The following is a 17,066-nucleotide window of genomic DNA, read 5'->3' on the forward strand; positions in this document are numbered from 1 at the left end:
AACCTTTGCCATCAATTACTACCCTCTGTCTTCTTCCAGCCATGCAATTCCTAATCCAAACCTCCAACTCATCCTCAATGCCATACCTCCGTATTTTCTGCAGTTGTCTACCATGGGGAACCTTATCAAACGCCTTACTAAAATCCATATATACCACATCTATCGCTTTCCCCTCATCAACCTCCTTCGTCACCTTTTCAAAGAATTCAATAAGGTTTGTGAGGCACGACCTTCCCTTCACAAAACCATGCTGACTATCCTTGATCACATTATTCCTATCCAGATGTTCATAAATCCTATCCCTTACAATTCTCTCTAAGACTTTGCCCACAACAGAAGTGGGACTCACTGGCCTATAGTTACTAGGGTTATCCCTACTCCCCTTTTTGAACAAGGGAACCACATTTGCTATCCTCCAGTCTTCTGGCACTACTCCTGTAGACAAAGAGGACATAAAAATCAAGGCCAATGGCTCTGCAATCTCCTCCCTTGCTTCCCAGAGGATCCTAGGATAAATGCCATCAGGCCCATGGGACTTATCTATTTTCACCTTTTCCAGGATTTCCAACACCTCTTCTCTACATACCTCAAAGCCATCCATTCTACTTATTTGTGACTCCGTATTCACATCGACGACAATGCCCTGTTCCTGAGTAAATACTGAAGAAAAGTATTCATTCAGTGTCTCCCCAATCTCTTCCGCCTCCACATGCAACTTCCCACTACTATCCTTGACTGGACCTATTCCTACCCTAGTCATTCTTTTATTCCTAACATACCTATAGAAAGCCTTAGGGTTTTCCCTAATCCTACCGACTAAGGACCTTTCATGTCCCCTCCTTGCTGCTCTTAGCTCTCTCTTCAGGTCCTTCCTGGCTACCCTATAACTCTAGTAACTACAATCCTAACCCACTCAGTCTCTGCTTATGCTTCAATCTTCCTGTCCCAGGAATTAATTTGATAAACCTTTGCTGCACTCCCTCTAAAACAAGAACATCCTTCCTGCCCAAAATATTCCAGATGTAGCCTCGTCCATGCCTGGTATAATTATAGCAAGGTAATCTAAGGCTAACGTAGTTTGTTATAACGCGAGATAACATATTGCACATGCGCACTTACTTTCAGTGACTATTGCATGATGATACTATGAAACGTTGCTTTGGTCTTTCCAGAGTGGAGGACTACTTTTTTTTATTATTATTAGAGAAAGAGATGACTTGTGATTGTTTAATCAGGCAAGGGGAAAGGTTGAGAAGCTGAATTTTTAATGTAACCTCAGCTGGTGAAAGAATTGAACTCATGCTGATGGTCTTTTTGGTCTGCACTGCAAGCTAGCTGTGTTGCTAACTGCCCTCTTTTAATATGGGGCCTTATTTTAACATCTTATCTGAAAAACAGCGCCATGACAGTTCAATACCTTTTCACTACTGTGTTAGATTATTTTCTCCAATCTCTGAAGTTGGACTTGATCCCCAGGACCTTTTAACTGAGAAGAGAGTTGGATTGAACTAACTACTGACAACTCGTAAGATGTCATCTTTATTAAAAGTCTCGACTGATAACAGAACAAATTCTTTTTAGGTGCATGAGCTTGATTTTTAATTTCCACCTTCCAATTCAAGCCTTACAGTTTTCCTCTGCTAGCAAAATTGTGGCCAGAGAAATAAAACATTGGGATAATGTAGAATGCATAATTGCACAGCTTAACTGTCCAAATTAATGAATAGATTCAAAGGCTGAAGCTAAATAACCCCAATCGTTTATTTTTTTGAAACTAAACTTGTGAAATGTTTCCCCATCTTAGATCTAAAAGATTAACCTAGCGTATGATGCAAGATATTTTTGATTGTGATAACTTAGTGAAGTATTTTAATGCCTACTTGGCATTACTTTTTGTTTGCGACATTTTCCCAACAAGTTATTATTTTAAACTTGGCCCATATATTTCTTATCTTTAAAAGATGTGGGTGCTTTGTGTGATGGATGGCAATTTTTTTTATATATGACTTCTGAATAGTTGAGCTTGGTATTTTGGTCTAGTCAGTTCAGGCATTCTTCCACTCATAGTTGTTCAGAACTATTCCTAATGAGTTTTGGAAATAATTTTCTTGAAATGAATGCTTTCGATGCATACACATGTTTGTGGAATCCAGCAGACTGAGAGATATAGGAAACAAGATGCAAAGAAAGTGATGAGGTGCGAAAAGGAATTTGAAAAAAGAGCAACAGTTGTTGCTTTTCTAAAAATATTAAGAAAAGAGAGTTGTAAAGGCAAATGTGGCCCATTAAAGGAGGATGCAGGTAAGAATATATTAGTTAACAAGGAAATAGTAGATTTGTTAAATGAGTACTTTGTATCCATTTTCACAGTGGAGAAAAAGGACAAAATACCAGCGGTACAAGGGGACCTAAAAATAAGTCAAGGGGAGGAGCTCAGTGGATTTAATATAAGTAAGAAAAATGGTAATGGAGAAAATAATGGGCCTTAAGATAGACAAATCTCCAGGACCTGATGGTTTCCACACCAGACTTTAAAAGAAATAGGTAAGGAACTTGCTGATGTATAATTTTACAAAGCTCTCTAGATTCAGGTATTGTCTTTTGGTTGAAAAGTTGCAAATGTCCTCCATTTTATGTAAGAAGAGAGGTAGAGTGAAAAAATGGTAATGATAGACCTGCTAATTTACTAGGAACGGTAGCATAGTGGTTATGTTACTGGACTGGTAATCCAGAAGCCTGGTCTGATGGTCTAGCGACATGTTTGAATCCTAAAATGACAGCTGGAAAATTTTAAGTTCAGTTAAATTCTGTCTCAAATGTAAAAAGTTGGTATCAGTAATGATGACTATGTAACTACTAAATTGTTGTAAAAATCCATCTTATTTGCTGATTTATTTTTGAGGAAAGAAACCTTACATCCAGTAGAGCTGATATATAATTTCAAACTCTCAGCAACATGATGACTCTTAACACCTGCTGAACATGGCTCAGTAAGCCATTCAGTTGCACCAAATCACTAGACGTAGTATTAATAGACATAAACAGACAGGGAACCTGGTTTGATGTTGATTTATAGGGCTTGCGCAAATCAAATGCGCATCTAGCCCAGATGAGCCGGCAAAGGTATCCTCATCGATGTTTTGGAGCTTGTGTGAGAACTATCCCGTAGACTAGTAAAGACAGTGTGGAGTTTGCAACATGTGATTGTGGACCACATGAAGTCTTAGCAATTACCCTGAACTCTTCCTCAACTGATGAATCTGTACTCTTCCATGTTGAACACCATGCTGGCTGAGAATATCACAGTTTATCAGTGTCTTGATAGCATCAACGGTTCAGTCCTGGCCGTTGGGCATTTGGTAGGTGATGAACAGATCAACGTGACAGTGAAATCCATGTAAACGTTTGCATCATGGAAGGTGACTATTTAGCCTATTCTATCTGTCATAGCTGCAAAAAGCAATCCTACCAAATCTTTGATCTACGGCCTTATATGTTGCATTAGAGTTCTTCAGGTGCATTAGTTATTGGTCTCTAATCGTCACCACTACAGGGAATCACCTAAGAAGTTTCTCAAAGTATTATCCTAAGCCCAACTAACTTCAGCTGCTTCATTATTGATCTCTTTATCTCTAAATCAAAATTGGAGATGTTCCCTGGTAATTGCAATATTTGGAAGCATTTCAGTTCCTTAGAGCAGGTGCATTCAAGGGCTAGACTTGGGCAAAATTTGGCCTTAAGCAAATAGTATTCATGCCACACAAATACCAGACAATAACTATCTTCAAGAATCTCAAAATGTTACTTTCACGTTTATCGGTATGACCATTGACAAATCTTCTCCAGCCGGGTTTCCACTGACCAGAAATGTAATTGGACCAACCACATAAATACTGTAGCTACAAGATTAAGACAAAGAGAGTAGGTGTTCTAATGTGAATACGACCCTTTCTGACTCTAAGCCTGTCCACCATCTAAAGTGCAAGTTAGGAGTGTGATGGAACATACTGGATTTGTTTGGATGTAGTTCTCTTTCACACTCTCTCTTCTGAAAACAAATTATTCTCCACTCAGCTGTAAATAATTGACCATGTATCTCAACACTGCTCCTGTGTTCTATGTTCCTCAGCCAAGGAAATCAACCTCTGTAACCGCCGCCTTGAGTCATACAGTTAGATGTACAGCACGGAAAGAAACCCTTCAGTCCAATTCATCCATTCTGACCAGATATTGTCAATTAATCTAGTCCCATTTGCCAGCCTTTGGCCGATATCTCTCTTAACCGTTCCTATTCATACACCAATCCAAATGCCCTTTTAAATACTGTAATTGTACCTGCTTGCCACTGGTACTACCTTTTTTTTGATTACTTAGTATGGAACAGGTCCTTTAGCCCAACAAGTTCACGTAGACCCACCGAAGCGCAACCCACCCAGACCCATTCCCCTACACTTACCCCTTCACCTAACACTATGGGCAATTTAGCATGGCCAATTCACCTAACCTGCACATTTTTGGATTGTGGGAGGAAACTGGAGCACCCGGAAAAAACCCACCCATTGGGAGAATGTGCAAACTCCACACACTGTCGCCTGAGACGGGAATTGAACCCGGGTCTCTGGCGCTGTGAGGCAGCAGTGCTAACCACAGTGCCAACATGCTGCCCACATTCTGGGAGTTCATTCCATACATGCAGCATCCTCTGCATGAAAAAGTTGCCCCTTGGGTCCATTTTAAATCTTGCCCCTCTCTCCTTTAAACCTAAGCCCATCAGTTTTGAACTCTGCTACCCTGGGGGATAGACTTTGGCTATTCACCCTATCCATGCCTCTTATGATTTTATAAACTTAAGGTCACCTCTCAGCCTTCGACACTCCAGGGAAAACAGTCCCAGCCTATTCAGCCTCTCCCTATAGCTCAAACCCTCCAACCCTGGCAACATCCTCGTAAATCTTTTCTAAATCATTTCAAGCTGAACAATATCTTTCTTACAGCAGCATTGGCCTCATCAATGTCCCATACAGCCATGACATGACCTCCCAACACCGAGAGTCATAGAGGTATTCAGCCAGGAAACAGACCCTTCAGCCCAACTGATCCATGCTGACCAGGTTTCCCACTTTGCCTGCATTTGGGCCATTTCCCACTACACCTTTCCAAACAATGTATCTGTCTAAATGTCGCCACTTCCTCTGGCAGCTCATTCCATAAATACTATGAAAAATTTGCCCTAGCTCCCTTTTTAAATCTTTCCCCTTTCACCTTAAACTTATGCGCTGTAGTTTTGGACTGCTTCGCCGTAGGGGAAAGACCTTTGGGGTACAACAATTTTAGAATTTTTGTGACAATGTTCTGCAAGCAACATTAGATGAGAGACTGACTATGAAAGGCATCTGAAATTTCTTTTGCACCTCTTTGCAATCAAGGTGATGTTTCTCCACCCGCATGATGGTGGCCATTTTAGTCTAACATTGAACTTTGACACAAAGTTGATCCTCACATTGTGGATTTTCCTCCTTTTGGTAACTTCCTTTACCCACTGCAGCAATCCTTGTCTCCAGCATTTTTATCCCTGACGCAGTTTATCTTGCCCAACAGGTTTTTGCTATTTTAGTGTAAGAAAGGATTCGCATGCAGAGATATTGGCAATTTGGATGGGGTTGCTTGATGTTTATAAAATTGATTGTGAGATGTACAGATTTGAGGAATGCCTTGTGGCGAACTCAGACTTTAAGAATTGCATTTTGATAGCACCTTTAACAGCTGTAATCTCTTATGAAAGCTATGAGTCTGTTTCTCCATTTTATTCAGTTTTTTTTCTTTATTCTTTGGGATGCAAATGTCACTGGCAACACCAGAAACATTCAATCATTCAAAGTTTCTGAGACCATACATAAACAGACTGTTAAGAGTTACTTTAATTTTTTTTTAGCTAGACTTGCCATTTTAAAGAACGGGTGAAAGTGAGGACTGCAGATGCTGGCGATCAGAGTCAAAAAGTGTGGCACTGGAAAAGCGCAGCAGCTCGGGCAGCATCTGAGGAGCAGGAGAATTGACGTTTTGGACATAACACCTTCAAAAATGCATAAACAACAGGGCAGAGGCTAGGAATCCAGCAGTAGGTAACTCACCTCCTGACTCCCCAAAGCCTGTCCACCATCTACAAGGCACAAGTCAGGAGTCCCCACTTGCCTGAATGGGTGCACCTCCAACAATGCTCAAGAAACTCAACATCATCCAGGGACAAAGAAGCCCTTGCTTGATTGGCACCACTACCTGTGGAGGTGCTCAATAGTAGTAGCGTGTACTACCTACAAGGATGCACTGCAGAAATTCACCAAATCTCCTCAGAGTGCACCTTCCAAACCCACAAACTTTCCATCTAGAAGGACAAGAGCAGCATGGGACCACCACCCTGCAAGTTCCACTCCAAGCCACTCACCATCCCCACTTGTGAATAGATCGCCATTCTTTCAGCGTTGCTGGGTAAAAATCTTGCAATTCCCTTTCTAAGGGCATTGTTGGGCAACCTACGCAAATGGACTGCAGCTGTTTAAAAAAGGCAGCTCATCACCACCTTCTTAAGGGGGCAATGAGGGAAGAGGCACTGCCAGCAGCACCGGTGTCCTATGAGTGAATAATTTTAAAAAAGCATATAAGCCACACAATTACGAATGGTAGACCTCCTTCCCTGAGGGACACTAACTGACAATAAGTCATGGGGAGCTGATGGCCTAGTGGTGTTATCACCAGTCCAGAGACCCAGGTAATGTTCTGACGACCCAGGTTCCAATTCTGCTGTGGCAGATAGTGGAATTTGAATTCAGTAAATATGTGGAGGTATCTGATGATGACCATTGTCAAAACCATCTTGCTCACTAATGACCTTTTACAGAAGGAAACTGCCATCCTTACCTGGTCTAGCCTACATGTGACTCTAGATCCACAGCAAATTAATTGACTCCTAACTGCCCTCTGGTGCAATTAGGGATGGGTAATAAATGGTGGCCTGGACAGTTATATCCACATCCTATGAATGAGTAAGAAAAACAGCAATTGGCTTTGAATCACAACTAAAGACAGGTTCATCACCAGCTTCCAGTTCTAGCTGTAGAAATTCTGTATAGGTTGCAAGAGCTAGTACATGGGACTGCGAGGCATTTTGCCTGTAACTCAGTGGTAGTGTCCCAGTAACATTGCCAACACACCAATGCCTCCCACTGTTTCAATGAGGGGCTTACAAGAACCAATCTGTGCACAAAGACAAACAAGTCACACGGTGATAAAGAATGTCCCATGTGGCTTTTCCAGCCATCTGGGGTGTTAATATGTTCACAGAAGGTGTCCAATCGTGTTCCTTTTCCCATTTGGATCCACAGCTTAATTTGAAAAGGCAGTGGATGGTGCATCAGTTGTTAATTTTAAATTTCAGAGAGAAGTCTCTGTTTAGTAAAGCTGTTAAGGAGTTATGAACGAGAGGCAGGTCCATGGAGCTATACTCACTCATTGCAGTGACCAATAAAGGCAAGCATACCAAATGCCACCTCATTATCCTATCTACCTGCGACTCCACTTTCAAGGAATTGAAACATTTGAGATCTTTATTCAGCAACACTCTCCAGGACCTTCCCATTAAGTGTCCATGTCCTGCCCAGATTTGCCCTACCAAAGTGTATCACCTGGATTAAACTCCATCAGCCCATCTGATCAAGGACACATTGTATTTTGAGGTAACCTTCTTTGCTGTCCCCTCCACCACCAATATTGGTGTCATCTGCAAACGTACTAATCCATACCTCCTATATTCGCATCCAAATAACTTATATAAATGACAAAATGCAGAAGACCCAACACCAATCCTTCGGCAGACCACTGGTTTGAGGCCTCCAATCTGAGAAAACAGCCCTCCACTACTGCCCTGTCTACTCCCTTTGAGCCAACTTTTGTATTCAAATGGCTAGTTCTCACTATTCCATGTGACCTAATTTTGTTAATCAGTCTACTATGTGGCACTTTGGTGAAGTCCATGTAGACAAGGTTCACCACTCTGCCTTCATCAGTCCTCTTCATCACTACTTGAAACTTATTGAGACACTATTTCCCATGCAGAAGCCATATTGACTCTCCCTAATCAGTCCTTGCCTTTCCAAATACATGTGTCTCAGATCCTGGTGATCTAGATCCTGTCCCTCAGAATACCTCCAACAACTTGCTAACCACTGATGTCATGCTCACTGGTCTGTAATTCCCTGGCTTTTCCTTGTAACCTTTTAACTGCACACTTCTGGTAATTCACCCATGGCTATCGGTGATAAAAATATCTCTGCAAGAGAAGCAGCAATCACTTCCCCAGCTTCCCAAAATTTCTAGAGTATACCTGGTCTGGTCCCAGGGATTGATCCATCTTCTGTGTTTTAAACATCCAGCACCACCATCTCTGTATTGTGGACACTTTTTTCAAGATATTGATATTTCTTTCCCCAAGTTCTCTACTATATCCTTCTCCACAGGAAATATTGATGCAAAATACTCATTTAGTATCTTACCTATCCCCTGCGGTTCCACACAAGTGATTTTGTTGATTTTTTTTTTAAGAGTCCCTATTTTCTCCTTAGTTACTCTGTCTTTAAGTATTTCTAAACACTTTTAGATTATTCTTAATTCTATTTACCAAAGCTATCACGTGTTCCCTTTTTTGCCCTCCTGATTTCCCTCTTAAGTATACTCTTACTACCCTTGTACTACTCTAGGGATTCGCTCAATCCCTGCTGTCTATACCTAACATATGCTTCTCTCTTTAACTTGACCCTTTCTCTCTTTTACTTGATCAGAATCTCAATTTCTCTAGTCATCCAGTATTACCTATATGTTTCAGCCTTGCTCATCACCCCAACAGGAGCATACTGTCTCTGGGCTCTTGTTATCTCATTTTTGAAGGCTTCCCACGTCCCAGCCATCTCTTTACCTGCACACATCTGTCTATTAAAATTGGCCGCCTTACAATTTAGAACTTTAACTTTTAGATCAGGTCTATGTTTTTTTTCCATAACTATGTGTTTAAGACTGATAGAATTATGATCACTTGCCCCAAAGTGCCCCTCCACTGAAAACTCCATCACTTGCCCTACCTTATTTCCTAAGATTAGGTCAAGTTTGCTCCTTCTTCAGTAGGTACATCCACATACTGAATCAAATGATTTTATTATATATGCTTAACCAAATCCTCTTCATCCAATTCTTTGACACAATGGCAGTTCCAGTCTGTTTGGAAAGTTAAAATCCCCTACCATTACCACCCTATTATTCTTACAGTTAACTGAGATCTCCTTACAAATTTGCTTCTCAATTTTCTGCTGACGACTGGGGTGGCGGGGGGGTCAAGAGTACAATCCCAATAAAGGGATTATCTCTCTTATTTCTCATTCCCATCCAAGTAACTTCACTGGACGATCTCCCTAGAATATCCCTTTCTAAGCACAGTCATTTTGCAATCTTTCTAAATCAAGTTTGTCATTGCTCATTGTTCCAAATTCTAAGACTGTAGGCCAAATATACTCAGCCTTCCATCTTGGTACAACCTTCTTGTGGGGAACCTTGACTGTACTATCTCTGGGGTATGTATATCTTTCCTAGATAGGGAGATCAAAGCTGAACACAGTACTTAAGGTGTGCTATCATTAAAGTCCTGTATAACAGTAGTAAGATAATCTTTGTTCTTCTCTTCCAGTTTCCTTACACTAAAAATCTGCATGCAATATCTTCCTTTTACAGGGACATGCAAGTCCTTTAGAACATTGACAATGTTCCATATCTTCCGAAAATACTCTGTTTTCATTTGTACATTTCTTCCATTACCATTTTACTAGGTGCCTTCTGTCTCCTTCAAATCTGCAAAATGCGCCATAAAAAGGTCAGGGATAAGAGGTGCATGGATATACTAGCACATAGAAGTTACACATAATTCTGACTTGGATATACATTACTGTGCTTGGTTCAAAATCCTGGAATCTCTTAGACAGCACCATGGGATTATCTTCACCACAGACTGCTTTGGTTCAAGAAAGTGGGTCATCAGCACCTTTATTGAGTAAAGTTGGAGCTTATAAATAAACTTACCACAAATTTTTGGTTTTCATTTAATTCATTGGAGAAATGTTACTGTGTGTGGAGTGATTTGAACACTTCAACAGGAATTAGTTAATGAGTCTCTATGGCTGTATGAAAGATCGTTTTTGCCTGATTTAGTTGAGGTTTTGAGAAGATACCTGTGATGGACAGATGAGTAAACGAATGGTTTTTCTATATATGACTTCCAAGAGAACACAACATTCTGCACAAGAGATTGCCTCATTGTTTTTCTAACACAAAATTGGAGGTAACCTTGTGATATGGATTGGCAATTATTTTTGACCTTCTAACCAGAGGAAATAAAATGGATATTTTTCTCCTACTTGCTGACACATAATGGGTGTCAGAAAAAGGACTTTAAAGCTGTGACTTGTTAGGTAGGACTTTTCCCTTCCCATCAGAAGTTCAGAAGTGGGGATGTTAGCCAATGTTCAGCACCAGTCGTGACTCCTGTTACTGAAGCAGTCCATGTTCAAGTGCAACAAGGTCAGGACAAAATCCAGGATTGGGCTGACGAGTGGAAAGTAATATTGACGCAACACAAATGCTAGACTATGACCATCTCCAATAAGAGACTATATAATCACTGGCTTTTGACGCTCCACTCGCTCACTCAACTCAATTGGACTTACCTGTATAGATACAGTAGCAACAAGAGCAGGTCAAAGGCTAGGAATATTGCAAGTTACTCGCCTGACACCCAAACCTGTCCACGATCCAAAGCCATCATTCAGGAGCATGATGGAATACTCCCCACTTGCCTGGATGGGCTTAGCCCTAACAACACTCAAGAAGCCTGATACCATCCAGCACAAAGCAGCCTATTGAGAGGCACTGCATCCACTCCCTCCACCACCGATGTTCAGTAGCAGCAGGTGTACTATCTACAAGATGCACTGCAGAAATTCACAAAGGTCATTTCGACAGTACCTTCCAAACCTATGACTGCTTCCATCTCGAAGGACAAAGGCAGCAGATAGATGAGAGCACAATCACTTGCAGTTTCCCCTCCAAGCCACTCACCATCATGATTTGGAAATATTTCTCCATTGTTTCACTATTGTTGGGTCAAATTCCTGGAATTCTATCCTTAAAGGTATTGTAGGTACACATTCTTCACAGAGTGCAGCGGTTCAACAGGGCACCCCACCACCACACCTTCTCAAGGGCAACTAAGGTCAGGCAATAAATGCTGTCCAGCCAGCAATGCCCATGTTCCATGTATGTATTTCAAAAATATCAGTCAAAGTGAGGGGTTTCTGTTTCACTCCAGTGATTTTGATGACTGAAGTCAAGTCTGACCTAGTTCAATACTGAGGCATTCTCAAAGTCTAAACACCCCTTACATAATTTCTAAGAATAGCAGGATCACTTTCCCAGTGTTTCAGCCTGTACTTATTCCTTGATCAGTATCACTAAAAATAAATGATCTGGTCATTATCACATTTGTTTTTGGAAGTTTATTATTTGCAAATTGCTTTTTGCATGTCATACATTGCAAAAGAGACTGCACTTCGAAACTACTCCATTGACGGAACGTTTTGAAAAGTCTGTGGTTATGAATGTACATTTATTTCTTAGTGAGAGGATGGGAGAAAATGGATTTAGCTATTGTACAAAGAGGTTCTAAAACCTAGTAGACTAGAACAAAATGGAATGTTGGCCCTTGTGGAAGTTGGAACAAAAAGATTGCAAAGGGATGTCTTAGTTTGCTGGAACTTTGAGTCAGACCTAGACAATTTATGAGTGACAAAGTATTTCTTCACAAAAATGGTATTAGAAATCTGTCATCGTCTTATTTCTCTTTTACACAATTAGGGTTAGCAGTATTTGCCCTCTTTAAGTAAAATCTGAAACGACCAGTTTCCCATTCCTTTTAAAGTGAAGTCAGTGGTTATTGGGCATCACAGTGACTCAGTGGTTAGCACTGCTGCCTTACAGCACCAGGGACCCGGGTTCGATTCCCGTCTCAGGCGACTGTGTGGAGTTTGCTCATTCTCCCCGTGTCTGCATGGGTTTCCTCCAGATGCTGCAGTTTCCTCCCACAATCCAAAGAAGTGCAGGTCAGGGCATGCTAAATTGCCCATAGTGATAGGTGCATTAGTGAGGGTAAATATAGGCTAGGGGAACGGGTCTGGGTGGGTTACTCTTTGGAGGGTAGGTGTGAATTTGGACCCAAGGGCCTGTTTCCATATAATCTAATTGAGTCAGTGGACTCTTCCAAGACTTGACGTTATTATAGAGTAGTGTGGAATGAAGGCTGATAAATGAAATTGTTAAAGGTTGGCCATAATTGAGTAGCATAAAAAAAAAACTAAATGGGCTGAAAGTTGAAATGCTTTATGTATGTTTGCTTATCAGGTCTACCATGTGTCTCTGCATGTGATTTGGTGTCATCATTTGCTTGTTTGCCATGTTCTTGATATTCTTTTTGATGTACCAATTGTCCTTTAATTTCTTCTGAAAAGTTATTGTCTGTGCACCAAAGATGATGTCAAGAATTCTGTGTTAACTAAAATATTTTCAAACTTGTTTAATTCTTTTTCCTTTCTTAAATTTATATTCTATTGTGAATGTCTTTCTGGTTAATGAACAAGGTTGCTGCAGTAGATTAACCCTTATAAATCCAACTATCCTGATTAGCATTTTGTGTAGAGGCAAATCACATCCTTGAATTTGTATTCTGCGCCTCGTGTTGCATGGAACTAATCTTCCATTCTGTTTCCTATTTTGCTGGCTTTTATAGTTAACCGGAAGATTTTCATAGTCCTTGTCATAATATACTGTACACTTCAATTTAGTAGCTTGAGCAGATTTTGATACTCTTTTTTTCAAACCTTTCTGTTAAACTCGTTTCTTTTTCCTGAAACCCCAGCACATTTATGGAACATTATTTGCTGTAATTTTTTTAGTTTTTGTTTTCTTCCCTCTAACCAACCAATCATCCCTGTACATTAACTTGTGTTTTTAAGTATTCTGTGAGGGACATCATCAAATTATTTTGTTTATTTGTTGAAATTTATATTAAACTGAAAGTACTGCATTCTCTCCATCTACTTTCTTAAAGAATTATATAAGGTTGATCGCATGATGTGCCCTTTAAAAAAAATTAGTACTGACTCAGCTCGATTTTCATGATTTTCTGGTGAGTATATTGTGAAATAGTTCCAAATTTAGATCTTTGAGTAGCATCAATGTCCTATAAGAAAATGGTATTTGAAAATTAAGTATTTACTTAAGTCAGAACCATATTTATTAGTTGGGTTGTGAATGGTAGTATGGTTCAAAAGGCTTTTTACTCAGTGTGGGATATTGTATAATGTTTGCATGAAAATTTTGTTCAAATAATTGCATTGTGCTGTGTCCCTGTGAGAAAAATGTCTATGTATATTAATTAGTACAGCGAACAAGCACTTCATCTTTTTTTTATTTATATATTACTAATTTTAAATGCACTCCATAGAAAATAGTATTTTCCTTTTATTCTAATATTAACTTTGGCATTCTGTCTTGTGTCAGTATGGAGGCTTTAGTGGACATATGACTGGAATGGCAGGGCCAGGTGGACCAATGCATGCTGCCCCACCAGGTGCATACCAGCCTTACTCTGCATATACTGGGTATCCTTCTGCTGCTTCAGTGGATCCAATGTGGAGTTACTTCACTGCAATTGCTGGGCAAGTAAGTACCACAAAATTTGGTTTCTAAGTGTTTAAATATGGCAAAGCACTTTGTATGATATGCAGCTCTGTTTTTAACCATAGATTCTTCTATCATGCCCTGAATCTTAACTTTTGCTTTCCCTTAAAAATCTATTCACAGGGTGACTTTTTTTTTTACTCTTTCACCTTGTAACAAAAATAGTATTCAGCAGCATGTGAAATATTTTAGCCTACAGCACCAATTTGTATTCATTTATGCCAAATAGGAACAGTCGTAGTTATAGTTTCCTTAATCTTGAGAATCAAAAGGAGTTTATGGTGGAGAGTAGTGAATTCACACCGGTATAAAGAGGATGCTGTTTGGTTAAAACTGATTTTGACAATGAAAGGAATCTGAAATTTTCTACATCAAACCTCTGTTTACCAGACATAGACTGCTTGACTCTGAAACTGGTAGCAAAACAAGAGAAATTGTTCCATCTTTTGCTTGATTTAGAAATTTCAATTTGCTTGATACGAATGCAATGCATTAAATCTCATTTGAAAAAAAGTAAGGTCTCAATAGAAAAGTAGGAAACTTTTTAAAATCATTCTTCTTGCCTTCGAAATCTATCAATTTCTTTGTTGCATTTGTGCCTTCATTTTCTTGAGAGGTTGTTGACTGGGTGGCTGATTTATGATGTAGAGTGATGCCAACAGTGTAGGTTTAAAGCCCATACTGACTGAGTCACCATGAACTATCTAACTCCTTAATCCCGGCCCTTACTTAAGGCATGTTGACCCTCAACTCTTAATTCATTGTTACTCCTGCTCTCGGAGAGCAGCTTATGGGACTAAGATAGCTTTCACTTGCGCAGTTTCACATGTTCACATTAATGGAGATTCCAGTGGTTGTAGCGTCTCAATTTCTCATCACTAGCTTCCTAAATTGCCCAGCAAATCAACTAAATAGGTCTAACAGCTTTAGCTGCCAGTGGAAGTGGTAGAGGTGAGTACAATAATAACATTTAAAAGACATTTGGACAGCTACATGGGTAAGAAAGGTTAAGGGTGATATGTAACAAATGCATGGGACTAGTTCAGTTCAGGAAACCTGGGCGAATTGGGCCGAAGGCAGTGCGGTGCTTCCATATTGTATGATGCTATGACTTTTGAATTCCTCTAATCTTACTGTCTATCTCAAAACTTTGACCAAGCATTTTAGCTACTGTCATATTTGTGTGGCAGCTCAGTATCTTAATTTTGACTATTCCTGTTCCTATTTCTTATGGTCTTATTCGCAACACAAATGCCAGACAATGACCGTTGGCAAGAAGGAATATAACCAACACCCCATGATGTTCAATGGCATTGCTATTGCTGAATCTTATACCATCAACATTGTGATGGTTACCATTACCCAGAAACTGAACTGGACTAGCTGTATAAATACTATGATATTTAACACAGTACCACATGAAACTCTTGAAAATAGTTGTAATTCATGGAATAAGGGAGGCAGTAGTAATGTGGAATGAAAATTGGCTTATTGTTACAATGCAGTTTTGGTACTTGCCACATACATTGTATGGCTGTAAGAGTAGGCCCAGATGCTAGAAATCCTGCAACAGGTAACTTGCCTTCTGACTCTCAAGTCCACCATCAACACAGCTCATATCAGGATTGTGTTGAAAGACTTTGCAATTGCCTAAATGAATGCAGCTTAACATTAGATACTTGGTACACTATTGATAATGAAGATACCTGCTTGACTTAGCATTACATATGCCATTGTGTTTTTTTTCTTTTTTAAATAGGGCCCAATAGTGCCCTTTATTTTGGCCAAATCACCCATTAGAGAAAGTGAGGGCTGGAGATCAGAGCTGAAAATGTGTTGCTGGAAAAGCGCAGCAGGTCAGGCAGCATCCAAGGAGCAGGAGAATCGACGTTTCGGGCATAAGCCCTTCTTCAGGAAGGGCTCATGCCCGAAACGTCGATTCTCCTGCTCCTCGGATGCTGCCTGACCTGCTGCGCAAATTACCTATTGTTGTATATATTAATTATTTATTTAAAAATTGTTGTACCTCACTACCTTTTCATTCCACTTGCATCAGCATTAACAACTGTGCTATCCTTTTTAGTCTCCCTCAATCCCTCCATTTCCCTTTGTAGAAGAAAACAGCCCATTAATAAGGACAGAAAGTGCTAAGATGGGTGGTGAAATAACAAACATCTGATTTCTTCCCTCAGGAGAGACTCATGACCCTAATTGTCACTAATGACTGTGTTCAAGCATCTGACTGGAATCAGAGGGTCCCTTTGGCTGAACTTGGTGCCAGGACCCCATATCAAAAGGGTGTCTCCTTTTGATTCGACTGAGGAGTACTCTCCTTTTATACTTTGAGACATGTCCCTTGAAGTATGTACAGTGTGTTAGCGGAGTACAAAGGAACCTTGGTTATCTGAATATCGGATTATCTGGCAAGATCGCAAGGTCCCGACACTCGGCTAAACCGTTATCCAGCATTCGATTATTTGGAATTTGATTAACCGAATGAAATACTCCCCACCCATATCCTTCGGATAATCGAGGTTTCTCTACTGATGACCGTAAGAAGCTGCCTGGTTTTGTGACTGTACTAGGTAGCAAGGCAGTATAGAGTCATAGCGATGTATAGCACAGAAACAGACCCTTCATTCCACTTGAACATTTAAGCTCTGGGCAAAGTGCAAAAAGGCAAGGCAAGAATACTGTGAGCACCCAAGTCGACACCAAAAGAGGAAGTGATGAGAGACCAGCTCTGAGATGCAGTCTGGATCAATCTGAGCTGGGTTACTGTCCCTGTATGCAGGATCCTTGTAGCAGCGTTCCAATTAAATATACCAGTGCACTCAGAAGCACTCCCTGATGTGCCATGATGATGCAGAGAGGTTGGCATGGTGGATACCAATGTCCATGAAAATGGGGTGTGTATGGCTGTTTCCCTGTAGATATTGGTGCAGAGGAGCAAGTAGTGATCTGAACAAGTAATTCCCAGGTACCTGCTCTGACTTTCATGTTGAGAATTCTGGATGTCCAGTTTCTGTCTTACAGGGGATAGAATGGGAACATGCCTATTACTGAGGTGATTTCATAGTAATGAGGATAGTAATTGTAAGGGATAGGATTTATGAACATCTGGATAGGAATAATGTGATCAAGGATAGTCAGCATGGTTTTGTGAAGGGCAGGTCGTGCCTCACAAACCTTGTTGAATTCTTTGAGAAGGTGACTAAGGAGATGGACGAGGGGAAAGC

At 40.3% G+C, this 17,066-nt stretch overlaps 1 protein-coding gene across 1 annotated transcript in view; it reads left to right on the plus strand.

Moving 5' to 3' along the window:
• The window catches only part of LOC122551636 (grancalcin-like), a 38,010-nt gene that overhangs the window by 4,457 nt on the left and 16,487 nt on the right, over positions 1-17,066 (plus strand). The window contains exon 2 of the mRNA XM_043693874.1: positions 13,648-13,809. Within this exon, the coding sequence (XP_043549809.1) occupies positions 13,648-13,809 (162 nt within the window). The remainder of the gene's footprint in view (positions 1-13,647; positions 13,810-17,066) is intronic.

Source organism: Chiloscyllium plagiosum, chromosome 7 (genome assembly GCF_004010195.1).
Source record: "Chiloscyllium plagiosum isolate BGI_BamShark_2017 chromosome 7, ASM401019v2, whole genome shotgun sequence".
Lineage (NCBI taxonomy): Eukaryota > Metazoa > Chordata > Chondrichthyes > Orectolobiformes > Hemiscylliidae > Chiloscyllium > Chiloscyllium plagiosum.